Below are 13,638 nucleotides of genomic sequence, written 5' to 3' on the forward strand. Positions count from 1 at the left end.
TTTTTTTGCATGTAAGTTATTGCATTTCAAAGGACCCCGTCCCCCCTTTTTTTACAGACGAACTTTTTTTGCGCAACTGTGGACACTATCAATAGTGCCTTGAAATCTATGACCTCAAATTTTCAAAAGACTTTTTTCAATGTTATTTTAACCATGTAAATAAGTGTAGATAGAAGAATTAAACTGTATATTCTGGATAAATAAAATTATTTCGACCATGAAAGCAAAATGCCTCTAAAAAATACTCCATTTGCCCCACTTATAATGGGCTGGTGACATTTTGTGCAGGCAATTAAAGGAAGACAAACTCTGCAGAGATCCAACAAGGCAAAAAGGAAAACAGAAACTGGGGGCTGTGTAGATGCAGAACTGTAGATGTGTATATGTTGGATGCTGTACTTTATATGTCTATATACATATGTGGCCTGTTTAGAGTACTGCCACATAGTATATATTTAGGTGTTTTTTGGCCTAACCACAAAAACGTTTAGATAATTTTAAGTTTAACCCCAAACTGTTTCAGGTAGAAAGTAATGCCGGAATCTAAATACATCCCTCCCTCTCTGTGTGTGAGTAAGAAAGCAGCAGAAATCCCTCAATAACCACTCTGAATTCTAAGCTCAAAGCAATTATGGTGGAGACTGCCCCCCTCTCCATCAACCTCTGTGTATTGCCAGAGCAATTAGACAAATTACACTCCCTTCAAAGGGAGCTTCCAGAGATGAGAAAATGAAAAAAAAGAAGAAAAAGAAATTTCCCCTTCTATTACATTTTTTTAAAAAACCTGAAATGTTTGCAGTGTGGCAAATGGTAGTGCCTTGGACTCAGTGTATGATTATAAATGTATCTGAGCTCTTTCACAAGAGGAAAGGATCACAGGACTTGAAAACAATGATGGACCTAAATCAGTAGGCCAAGCAGGGCATGTGTGTGTAGGGGGAATGCATTCGTTCTGCCAAGAGGGAATTATGAGGTGGAGGAAAGGAAGGAAAGTATTGTGGCCCCGTGTCGATTTCATATCGTGTGAGACAATATTCCAAACATAAATTACTTCCTTCATCCTCTTTACCGCTCTGGTTTTTTCAGGAAGGAGCTCTCTCTGCTTTGCTTTTACATAAAACAGTGGCAAGCAGGTTCCACACGATGGGAAACTGCATCTGTTTGCAGGGATTTCTCTTTTGTGAAGGCTTCTCTGGGGCAGAGAGGAAGGACTTGCAGCAACCCTGGCCTCTGTCACATCCTTCTCCCTGCACCTCTGCACACAGACATCAACAGTGTGACCAGAGCTACAGCCCGGGTCTAGAGCTGTACTCCCAGGCCTGAACTGTGGGTGTCTTTCTGACTGTCCTTTAGTTCGCCTGACTCTGTTTCCTTGGGATACCAAGGGAAATCGTTTGTTGGAAATTACAAGGTGCGTGAGATATATTTTACAGCTAGGAAGTCAGCAGCAATAAATTTGACAAAATAGTTTTCTTGGGCGGGGGTGGGGGCGTGGGGGGAAGATTAGAACGTAAAAACTTACATCCTGTCATCTGAGGACTTCTGAGAAGGTTCTTCCAGGATTGGGAGACTAGACCTGAAAAGGCACGCTGTGTGCCCTGAAGGGAATTTACCTGTGTGCTCTCTCTCCTTCTCTTTCTCGCTCCTTCTCCTTTTCTCTCCTCGTCTCCTTCCTTCTCTTCCCTTTTCCTTTCTAGCCTGCCAATTTAGAAAGACCTTGGGGGGATTTGATGGTTTGCCGGTCTTGAGAGGCACCCTGCCTGGCTCCGGGGCGGCACGTGGGCCGCGGCCAAGGCTGTGGACCCCTCCTCCTCCCCCACCCCCAAAGCGCTTCTCTTCTCGAAGCTTCTCGCCCCCCCCCCTTCGTTCCCCTCCAGCCCTCCTTTCTCGGAAGAAGGTCCGGATGGCGGCGCGCTTGGGGGAAAGCCTTGCGGAGCCCACTTTGTTTTCTGCGCCGGCAGAGAACAGGAGGATGAGGGGGAAAGGTAGAGCGATCCATTTCCTGCTTTTCATTCTTGGCTTGTAAGGCGTGCGGGAGTTTCCATTACACCGAGAGCCAGCGCTTTACTTCTGGTGAATCCGGCCGAGAGATCCCCCCCCCGCCGCCTCCCCGCGGTTTCCGAGCGCCAGCTTCCCCCTGCGCTGGCACCCCTCGCCGCCCCCGGGTGCGTGTTCGCGAAGGTTGGAGGGGGCGCACCCACTGGGGGCCTGAGTGGCAAGAATGTGCTTGGAGCACACTCTTTCCCTTTCTACACGTGGAGAGGGCAGATATTTTTCCAGCCGTCCCCATCATCTCCCCTCCTCTTTCCTGCTTTGAAAAGGGGATCCCTTCACTACCACCCCCGATCGGCCGGCGCGGTCAAGCGGAGGGAAGCGCGAGTTCGGACTCTCCCCGGAAAGAAGAGGGAAGCTCTTCTTTAACGACCACCCCGCCACCCCCAGCCTTGACACTGCTTGTTGTTAAGGACACCAGAGCCTCGTTGCGACGCAGGCAGGCATAACGCCGCGCGGACAGACTAGGTTTCAGGATTCCTTCCCTTGTGCTAACCTCACTTCTTCCACTCGCAATGGCCTCGTCTCTCTCGCGGTTTTTTTTTTTTTTTTTTTTTTAAACTTGGTCCGGGAGCCGTGGACAGAAATATTCTGGCAAACCAGTCTGCAGCGGGTTTTCCCTGGCACCGCGGGGATTCTCCCTGGGGAATTTAACTCCCTGCAGTCCTGCGCCCAAGGATGTAAAAATAACAGATCCTCAGCAAAGGCTAAAAATATCCGTGTGATGTTCCTCTCCCTTGCCCTGCCTCCCACCCTCCCTCCTTCTCACCATTGTTTATCCCTATATCTAATATAAACATGTACCACTCCCCAGCAGAGTCCCGGTCTGCCCGACCCCACTCTCCTGACCTCTGCCTGCCTCTTCCGGTCCCCACTTGCCTAGCTCTCAGTCTAGTGCTCCCGAGATGTCAAGCTCACCCCAAGATTTAATTTTCTTTTCCGTGGGCTTCTTCACCGCGCCCCCCATACTCCCAAGCTCCTATCCCCATCTTCAGACCACCTCACAAAGCCCAGGAGGCCGAGGGCATGCTGGCAGGGCCAGTATGATTCTTTGGTGCCCTGTCCGCCTCCTGGGCCATCCTGTAAAAGAGCAGATAAATTGGCCTTTGTTTGAGGCTCGCGTTGGGCTAGGCGGATTTCTGCCCTTACTCGCCCCCCCCCCTTTTCCTGGCGGCCACCTCCTTGTGGAACAGGGGGCGGCCTGGGGAGCCGAGAGAAGCCGCATTCCTGTGGGTGCCAGGCGGCTCCAGTGCTGAGCCACAGGGCCTGAGACACACACACAGAGGAACCCGCAGACCTCGTTGCCCTTGATCTCGCTCCCTCTCTCTGCCTCCGGTTGGGGCACCCACCCGGGAGCCTGTCCACCCACACTCGGATCCACCCAGGTCTCGGCCTCGGGCAGGAGCGTGTTGACCCGCACACCGACACACGCACGCACACCCTCCCGATGACACAGGCACAGGCTAGGCCAGGATCTCCCCGCCCATGCCAATCCTCTGTCTCCCGCCCCTTATCCCACAATCCCAGACGCGCCGGCTGGCCTCCTTTGGCTTCTTTGATCCCACCGGACGCCCCACGGCTCGCGGCGTCCTGGCCGCGCCGTCCTGGGAGTCGCCCACAGCGCGCCAAGGCCAGGCGGTGCTCGGCTCCTCCCAGCGCGCTCTGAAGCTTACTCCGACCTTGACACCACTCGGCCTCCAGAGCTCCCCATCCCGAAGCGCGAGGGATGCCTCCTGGACCACTGCCCCTTGCCCCTCTCACGCCCCCCAGCGCCTCCTTTTATTCGAAGAGAGGGACCTTTAGGGCTCCCCAACCGTCACCCCCTCCCCGCCCCGTCCCGCAACCCCTCGGATCGCGCGCCTCCCACTGGCCGCTGGGTTCCCGCCAACCCCGAGCTCTCGAGCCCTCCCCGGAGGCACGCCCTGAGGACAGACGCCCTCCGGCACCTCTGGGAAGCGCGCCACGCCGGCGGATCCGCCTGCGGTCACCCCTCTCCTCCGCCCTTACGCACCCCCTCCCACAGCGGCTGGGCGGAGGCTCCCGCCTCCCGGGAGGTTGGGGAGGGGGCGCTGCGGCTCGCGCTCCCAGGTTGCCTGCGAGTGCTGCACACTGTACTTGGTTTTTCCATGGTGCCGGCGAACTCTGGGCTTCGAAAACAGCCCAAATAGTGGTAGCACATATGGGATTGGCTACATATTTTTCTACGCAGCCCCGTCCCCCCACGCCCGCCCCACCCCCGCCGCATCCGCGTTTTCTTTTGCATCTGACAAGCTTTAGGTTCCCCTGTGGTACAGGGCAGAAAGTACACACAGAGTATCGACTGCGGAGGGGCGGGGGAGGACTTCCCTTTCAATCATCCAGGGTTGCCGGCTGTAATGTAATAACCTGTTTTATAGGTCGAGCTCTAACCGTAAAGATAGGAACCGAGGGAATTTACATGAATCTCTCTTTAAAAGAGAAGAGAGTCCTGATTTGCAGCCATTGTTTCTGCTCTTTTGTTCGCAGGGACTCCGTATTTACTTCTGATTTATGGGGATCCGAAGGAGTCTCTTTGCCAAAAGCGCACGTATTATTGAGTCTGTTCCACATCCTAAACCAAAATTTATATAAAACCGTGAAATACCACACATTACGACCTTTCGCCACAGGAAGGGGAAAAAAATGGCTTCATAACATCATTCTACACAAACACACACACACACAAAGTTTCAGTAAGGATTCTCTGTCAAATCTCCACCATGCACAGTCTAGTGTACTTTTTTTTTTAAGAAGTAGGTGGAGGCGAAGGGCGGTAAACAGTACTCAAGCTATGATTTATTTTAAAGCATTTTTTTTTTTCTTGGAAAGGCGACAAGAAGCCACTGGAAGCTTGTTGTCATTCAAGGACTATTTCTGCCATTCGTCATTTGCAAGATGGGAGAAGAGGGCGGGGGAAGAAGCAGGATATGGACTCAACTTTCATCCATAAACAGGGGTCACTAAACAGGGGACATTTCATTATTGCCCTTAAATTCACAGGAGCTAGTAAGCCTGCTTGCCACCCTGCAGGGTGGCCCTGGCTGGGCAGCTCCAGGGTTTGTGAGGTGGTGGGAGGAGGGAGAATCATCACACACTGTCCTACAGGCTGGAAAAGATGCCCAGGAAATTGTCTGTGCTCATGGTGGGAAAATTGAACTCCTGGGAATTTGTGGGCTTTAGGTGTCCCCGACAAGGACATCACCACCAGGAACCAGAACTGGACTCCAGAAGTTTCATCCTGGCCGGGGTTCATCCTCCTCATCCTCAGGAGGCAGCAGCTGGAACCCAAGGTTTGCTTTCACTCTGGAACCAGCACAGCGCCCCAGCCTCTCTCCAGACTCACTTGCTATAATTCTCCAACTCCCTCTCTCCTCGGTCCCTCCATAGTTTAAGGAGACTGACCTTGCTCTTTTACAACCATATCTGGGGCAGGGACAGTTCTTTATCAAAAATACCAGACTTTCTGGAATACAGAAAGAAGTAGTACATCAGTGACTTGTAGCAAAAGAATCAGCTGGACTGGTTTACATGAGAAGGGGAGTGTTAATTAATAAAAGTTAGTGATAGGATTAAAGCCAACAGCCGTGGAAGCCGAATGGAGGAGACAGCTTCCCAGCCGGTTTTATTTAATTAGCAGCAATTAATACATTTTCTGCTAATATCCTTTAGAGCTCTCAATGACTTATTCCCAGTGAAAGAGAATGGAGATGAAATTTAGGAACACTTACAAACATCCAGGGCGTTTTGCTCTGATGACAAGAGAGATTGCAAATTCATTTTTTAAAATGTTCATAAACAAATGACAGGCACATTCTGAGGCTGCCTTGGTGGAAACAATGGTGAAATTGACAAATGGTCTTTGCTTGGGGGAGGGGCACTTTTTTTTTTTTTAAGCGAAGATAATGCCTTAGGAGAGAGAAGGGGGAAGGGGGGGAAAGACAAGTTAAAAAAAAGAAAGAAAAAGAAAAATTATTTCAGACTCCAGGCAGCAGCAGATGTAGAAGCCCTTGCAAACACATCAGCCTTACACATATTGAAGATTTGGACACGTAATGCTTCAGACCACTGATCTGCTATTTTCTTAATTCCCGCTCTTCTTTTTCCATATGAATCAAACAGTCTTTTGTCCTTCAGGGTTTGATTTGATCGCTACTGTTCACATTTCACTTTTGTATTTTCCTCTTCCTATACCATTACTCATTGAGTGCCCTGTGAAATTACAATGGTACATTTTCAACTCAGCAACCCATTTGCCGTGCAAAAATAGGGTCTAAATAATGGCTGAATTAGCCCTACTGGACAGTTTCAGATGTAACACTCTGTAATAATTATATTGCAGGCTGGATTAGGATGCTATTATAATCTGGACGTTTACAATTATCTGTAATTTGCAAAGATGCGCCAGGTCTTGATTACAGCAGTTTTTTTTTTTTTTGTATCACGCTAACCATCACTAAACAGTGACAGTAATAACAGCTAATTTTGCTGGCAATATAAGAGGTGCTGGGGTGTGCAAACAATTTCACACCTGGATGTGCTCACTCAACCAAGAATATAGAGAAAGAGCTTCTGCCCTGAGACTCAGAAAAATATTCTCCTCTGCTTCTGTTCAGTATAGATTTCTAGACCCTGATCACTGCTTAAGAGATATTCACTGGGGGTAAGTTTTTATTTCTTGCATACTTCAAGACACAGTTCATATTTCTCTTCTCACACTTTCCAAGCTATATGTGTTGCTGCTGTGATTTATTATGGACTGCAACTTTGCTTTAGAGATGTTTTTGAATTCTGACCTTTTATCCCCCTTAACAGTAGAAGGGTGGTCGTTCTGGTGAGTAAAAGGATTTGGGTGAGAATGGGATCCTTGAGAACTCGATCTGTCTTTCTTGCTTTCTGTGCTGTTGATATTTGGTGCAGCTTGTGACTGGAGACTGGGAAATGGACCGGGTTTCTGTAAGGTATGGAGGGAGCCTTCTGGAGATTCCAATCTAAAATATATTTGAAGAGTTGTTACTCAAAGCTAGTCCTAGACGAATCCATTGAGGTCTTTACACGTGGTGATGATTTTAAGTTTGGGGGCGTTGAGAGAGCAAACGGAGTTCGCGACAAGTGCTCCTTTAGCATCACGGGTATGCGGACATCGGCAACGGCAGGTGTAGTCTGAATCTCTCGACTTTATAGCCCCTTTGACGCCTTCCTCCATTTGGGAGAAAGTTTCCGGAATAACTGGCCTCTGAAACCCTTTAGGGCTGCTTTGCGGTGCCTTTGCCTCAAGCTGGGGGTGGGGGGAGGGGGAAGGGGTGGGATGCCGATTGTAGAGCTGTTGCCCACGAGGCCCAAGCGCCGAGACCTTGGGGTTGGAGGGGCACGATTGGCTGAGACGCGGAGCCGAGCTGTGGAGCCAGGGTACCAGTTTGATTTAGGAATGCACCCGAGGAAGACCCTCGCAAGAAGCGGTGCAGTTCTATCTATAGATGACGCTGTTTCCTGACCCAGTAGATGCTGGAAGCAGCTAGAGGTGCTAAGTGCAGGAGCCTGAGAAATCTTTGCTTCCCTCACCCCAATGCAGAAAGGCCTTTCTCCAGCGGGAACCTTTGGACGAAATTGTGTCAAAAGATAATGAGATGCTTATTGGCGCCGAGAAGAAATTTTCCCCTTCACCCTCACCGCCCCCGCAGCTACTGTTCTTTTTTTTTACTTGGAAAATATGGTCAGAACGAGGTTCTGGAACTCGAACTCCGGGCAAGTTCGAACGTGGGGAGGCGTAGTAGGCACCGAGACTGGGCGCTGCCTTCGCCTACGCCCCTCCTACCAACCCTTCTCTGGGGAATCACTTTACTATGGGGTCAATACATTCTAAAGAGAGAAAATGTTAACCCTTGAGGTTCAGAGGACCCAGAGGAAGCCCAATTCCAAAGCCAGTTCCGGGGAGGACCCCTTGGTAGAACTTCCTGTCTAATTAAATTCATATTAAGAGATAGAAAGATCGAGACAGGAGCAACATAACACCTCCAATGCGTTAAAATGCATTTTCTGGGTTTCAGAATTCCATGCACTCACAGTGGTTTGGCATATGTCTGGTGAATTTTTTTTTTAAAGAAAAATTAGTGTTGGTTTCGATGTATGGTAGCTTTCTCTCTAACGTAATTTGAATAATTCAGCAAAGCCCCACTACCAGCTGTACTTCTGCAGCCTCTTCCATTCTTTTCAGCATTATAATTTTGGTTAATTTTCAATTTTAGGTCCTACGTCTCTGCAATTTGTGTATGAATAACAGAATAATTTCCCTCTTTTGTTTCGCCTTTCCTGTTCCTGAATCTAAATAAAGATGGCTTTTTAGTATTAAAAGTGGAAGAAAATTACAGGTAATTATCTTTGACGGTAAAAACGCTGTAATCAGCGGGCTACATGAAAAATTACTCTAATTATGGCTGCATTTAAGAGAATGGAAAAAAACCTTCTTGTGGATAAAAACCTTAAATTGTCCCCAATGTCTGCTTCAAATTGGATGGCACTGCAGCTGGAGGCTTTGTTCAGAATTGATCCTGGGGAGCTACGAACCCAAAGTTTCACAGTAGGAAGGGGGAAAAAAGAAAAGAAAACATTTTTCCTAATGTAACAATACGAATGCTAGAAAATGACAAGACTGATCGGTTTTAAACCATTCTGAAGACTGACTGAGCGTGGAAGTTGCTCAACAAAAAAAGGAACGGGTATATTGGTAAGTAGTCTTTGCTTTGTGTCTAATTATAGTGACTGTCCTTTTGCACGACTGTATGTCGCTGTCATTATATGGAGCACTCTGAGTATCTCTATTGACTTCTGATAAATGGCTCAGTGGTTTCAAGGTTCATAATTTGAAGGATGCCCAGGTCTGTAGCCATTAATTCTCGCAGTATGGGGCTTCCTGCTTGTGTGACGAAAGGACTTTTCATTTTCATTATTTCTGTGCTTTCCACAAGATCGGAAGGATGTATTTCTTCCAGGATCGTGTATTTTCCTATCTAGCTAGCTTGCAAAGGGTTGTAAACATGAAGTAGTCATAACTGTGCATTTACTTTCTGTTTTTTTCTTTTATTCTTTCCTCTTTTTTTGTTTAAAAAAGCTGCTTCCAAACAAAGACAAATACAGCTGTATTATTTTGGCTGAGGAAAGGGAAAGGAGAATACTCAGTGTCAGTACTGGAAACTATTGGATGTCTAGAGGTTAACCTGGGGTTAGATCATTCTAATGACTTTTTAAAATAGATAAATGTGTAGAAATTACAATAAAAATATAATATATAAAGGAAGCTGAGAAAACATCCATGGTTAATGTTAAAGTACTTAAGACAAAGGCTAGTGCTGCAAACTGATATCTTTGCAGGCATTTGATGTTTATATATAGGGTTTCCCATATTAGGAAATAGGAATTCTTTTAAGAGTGATAGAAAATATACTGGGAGGGAGGGAGGAGGGGGTGGTGAGATAGAGACACACAGAGAGAAATATACAGGACACTCCCAGCGTTTTGTGGCTTTTACTCCATATATGAAAGAAGACAAAAACATACAAAGTATATGTACAACTAAAATTCAACAATATATACAGAAATGTTTCTTGATATAAATGTCCCTATTAGCTTAGTGAATGCCACCAATTCACCTAGTAAAGATGTCAAAGCAATAGAATGGTGATTTTGGTTGTTTCCTCTGTCTTTCCTGATTCCAGTTCAGGGTTTGGGGGTAGGGGTGGGGGGAAAAGTGGTTTTGTTTTGTTTTGTTTAAATCATCATTCTTGCTCATTGCATTTTGATAAAACATGCAGCGTTCCCTCTGTGGCAACGTTCTAATCTTACAGCTGATTTTTCCTTAGAGTAGGGCTGTTATGTGAGGGTTTCTTTTTTCTTTCCTTCCTTCCCCTTCCTTCCTTCCTTCCTCCCTCTTTCTTTCTTTTTTTCTTTCTTTCTTTCTTTCTTTCGTCAGTCTGGGATTGTAAATAAAAATGCAGGAGTCCGAAATGCTTCTCTTTCATCATGTAATGTCTTAAGCTCATTAAACAAGTAAAAACGCTGCCATGTTTGCACAGATTCTTCTGGTCGGGGAAAATGTCTGTTAAAAAAAAGTCGTTTTGATGGATACTCCCAAAGAGAAAAAGAGGCTCAGAGCCTGGATCCCAAGGGGTAAGGGAAAATATCCTTACAGTGAGAGGTTTCAGGAGTGCTGGCATAGAAACCAGTCCCCCCCTCTCTCTCTCTCTACCTCTATCTCTCCTCTCTCTCTAAGATGCAAAATCAATTACTGAGGCTGCTCAAGGGAAAAGGCAGATGAGGAAAGGAAATGAAAAAAAAAAGGTGGGAAGGAAGGAAGGAGGAAGGCAAAAAAAGGAAGAGTGAGAGAGAGAGAGAGAGAGAGACTGAGGGGAAGGGAGAGGAGGAGAGAGGGAGGGAGCAAGCACCCAGACGGTCTGGCCACACATAAGAGTCCTCCCAAGCCTGCTCCTTCGGCTCGGTTTGGCAGATGCAAGCAGGTCCCGGATCCTCCTTGCCTTGTTCAGACGTTTCCCTAGGGTATCGATTTCCCTCGGATAACTCACATCATCTGTGGTCTCTGCATCGTGTCCTGATGTGGAGAGGAGTACCAATGCGAATAGCCGGGCATGTAGCTGTTGGGGGGCATACTGACGCCCTTGGCCGAGGCAGAAACGTCCCACACCGGAGGCAGCGCCGGCGAGCGCGGCGACAGGGCCGCTGAGCCCGGGAGAGGGTCGCTCTCATGCGGGTTACTGCCCTGCTTCAGCAGTTTCTTAAACTTAGAGCGTTTGTTCTGAAACCATATCTTCACCTGGAACGAAATGCAGCAGCGATCATTAGGCCCGAAAAACATCGAACCGGTGCCTATAGTTGGGAGAAAAAAAAAAAACAAACCCGCAAACGCCAAGCCCTCAAGACCCCGCCTTCCTCCAACTCTTTCTAGCCGCTCCCCTCTCCCCTACCCCACCCCACCCCCGCCATTTACTTGGTATCTTGTCCGGATACCTAAAGTCATTGTAACTCTTCAGTTAGATGCAAGCCTAGGTTTGAAACAACAGCATAAATAAGAATAAAACAAGAATAAAGGCGAATGAAATAGCTGGGTTCAAAGTCTAAAGAAGTAGTTTTAAACGGAAAGCCAACTGAACGCACTTCCTCAAATAGTCTGGCATCTCTGCATGTACTGTGAGCAAATGACTAAGAACAGATTAAAGCCTGTACATTTATAACCAAATGCCTTGACTATACCTATGCATATACTGCATATGCCACAGACTGTACATGGAGCATCTTTCTTCTGACATAATCCTGTAGGGATTAGGGACTGTGCCTCACTCATTACCTACTTTGTGTGTTGCTCAGCCAGACTGTGGCCTTGATTGTTAGTGCAGTCACTAAAAGTCAAAGGGCTCCTGAAAGTTAAATGCGAACCAGGAATCTAGGAAGGGAGCATATCTAAGCTAACATCCCAGATCTACTGTATTTGAAAAAGGACATTCTATGGTACAGCTTCCTTTACCTTTAAAATTACTTAGCCTTAGGAATCTGCTTTTCCAAGAGGAATACAAGTTACTGAGTAGCAGGAATCCCTTCATAGTTCCAGTGGCAACATGGCAAGAGAAAGCAGGCTGAATTGAAAAGAAGAGCTTGCGGAGCATCTGTTCTAAGGCACCACAGAATCACTCCCCAGCAAGAGTCTCATAAAACCTGAAGTCCCCTTGCTGAAGATCACCCATTTCAGATGAGGCCTACCACCCCATGCAGCTAAGTTAATCGACAAGGACAAAAACCACAGGTGATTGCAGCCTGGCTTTATGACCAGGGTCCTAATATACCTGCCTAAACCTCTTCCTGTGAAGTCTGAAATGCCCCATATGTCTTTCAAATTAGTAGGACAGGAGAACTTCAGCAACTGTACTTAACTGAGGCTTCACCTGCTGTAATTTGGGCACGTTTCTCTTTGATCTCCAGCTCTGCCATTGCTCCCAAGTTCTGTGATCCATGGAGGTACCTTAGCCTGCATCAACCAGTCAACTAGGATGATTTAACCACTGAGTTTATGGCAATTTTCAGAAAAACTCACCTCACGCATCCTAGGATGAACAGTTTGCACCTTGGTCCCCTTACTAAATCCTATTGGAACCTATGCCTGTCTGGCTAACACACCCCCCTTTCACTTCATAATTCTTTCAATGCCAATGAGTTGAAATCCTTATTAAGTCCCAGGGCCCACAAAAGGATCCTTAAGAAACATGGGTCTTATTCTGTCTCCTGGCCTGAACATCTTTTTCTCTTTCTCCTACTTGTTCTCTTTTGTGTTGTTCTACTCTGGAATAGGACTCGATTAAACTATCAGTTTGGTCGCCAAAGGACACTAGGCTGGGGTGGGGTCGTCGAGGGTTGGGAGGATGTGCAAATCCAATCCAGTATTCAACACCAGGTCATTTATTCCAAACTGTGTTGTCCCGGGAAAATGCGTAACTGGAGCTAAGGCATTTGTCATTAAGCTCCTTCCATCCTTGGTTGACTAGGCCAAGAGTTCCTCCTGATGTGCTCCCTGCCCAATCTGAAAGTGGGGTCAGCATTTCAGGGATACTCGGGCTTCTCGGGAATTACCTGTGTTTGTGTCAGTCCTAAGGAAGCTGCCAGTTCAGCTCTCTCGGGAAGGGCCAGGTACTGAGTCTGCTGAAAGCGATGGTTTAAAGCCTGGAGCTGCAGGCTGGAATAAATGGTCCGAGGTTTCCGAATCTTTTTCCCTTTTCCATTGAACCTGATTTCCCCGTTTTCAATCACTGTGGTTTTTTGTTGATCTGCAAACAAAGGATACAGAGGAGCGGTCACCCGTGAGGCTACTGCTGCAGTCTCCCTGAGCTTGGCCTGGCCTGCGCCGAGTCTTCCCAAAGCCAATAAGGGTTTCCTCGAAGCGTCCCTACGCCACCCTGACCTCTCTGGGTTCACAGTGCCCGGGTGCTCCCAGCGGCTGCAAAAGCCTCTTTCCGACCCTGACTCTGTCTCTAATAATGCGCGGTGGCTGTACGGAGGGAGCGCCCTGGGCCCCGGGGCAAAGAGCCTAGCTCTGCCGCAGCGGAGGCGGCGCCAGCCGCTCTCTGGGGCGCGCGGCGCCGCTGGGCGGCTGTTCTCTCCGCGGAGCGGGGCCCCTCGGCCTGGCTTTACAGTGCCCTAAGGTGTGCTTGAGCCACCCTAGTGATTTTGCGGCCAGTTGGCTTGATGTCACTAGCTCCAAGCCCGTTGCATCAAGATCCCTCGGTGTGTTCAAAAATGATTCTGCTGAGAGGGATCAAAACCCCAAACAAAACACAACGAGCCGCTCAGACCAGCACCCGAACAGGCTGAGCCTCACGCGGCAACTTTGTCCCCCAGGGGTGCTGAGCCCTGGGCTTCACCTCCACGAACAAAGGAGCAGCCAACAGTGTATCGAAAACCCAAGGGAGGGGGCCCAGTTAGGGGTGGGTGTGGGAGACACCTCAAAGCCTGCGGGAAAGAGCCCAGTTGTCACCAGCTTAACCAGAGCCGGAGGCCACGCCAGCTTCTGCCCGG

The 13,638-nt window shown here is 48.1% G+C and overlaps 1 protein-coding gene across 1 annotated transcript in view; it reads right to left on the minus strand.

The window, feature by feature from the left end:
* Positions 1–9,573: 9,573 nt before the first annotated feature.
* Positions 9,574–13,638, minus strand: part of DLX6 (distal-less homeobox 6) — a 5,406-nt gene continuing 1,341 nt past the window's right edge. Inside the window, exons 2-3 of the mRNA XM_082398563.1 lie at positions 12,697–12,890; positions 9,574–10,891 (exon numbers count right to left, since the gene is read on the minus strand). Of these exons, the coding sequence (XP_082254689.1) occupies positions 10,640–10,891; positions 12,697–12,890 (446 nt within the window). The 3' untranslated portion in view covers positions 9,574–10,639. The remainder of the gene's footprint in view (positions 10,892–12,696; positions 12,891–13,638) is intronic.

The sequence above is a fragment of the Balaenoptera borealis genome (genome assembly GCF_965194805.1).
Source record: "Balaenoptera borealis genome assembly, chromosome: 7".
NCBI lineage: Eukaryota > Metazoa > Chordata > Mammalia > Artiodactyla > Balaenopteridae > Balaenoptera > Balaenoptera borealis.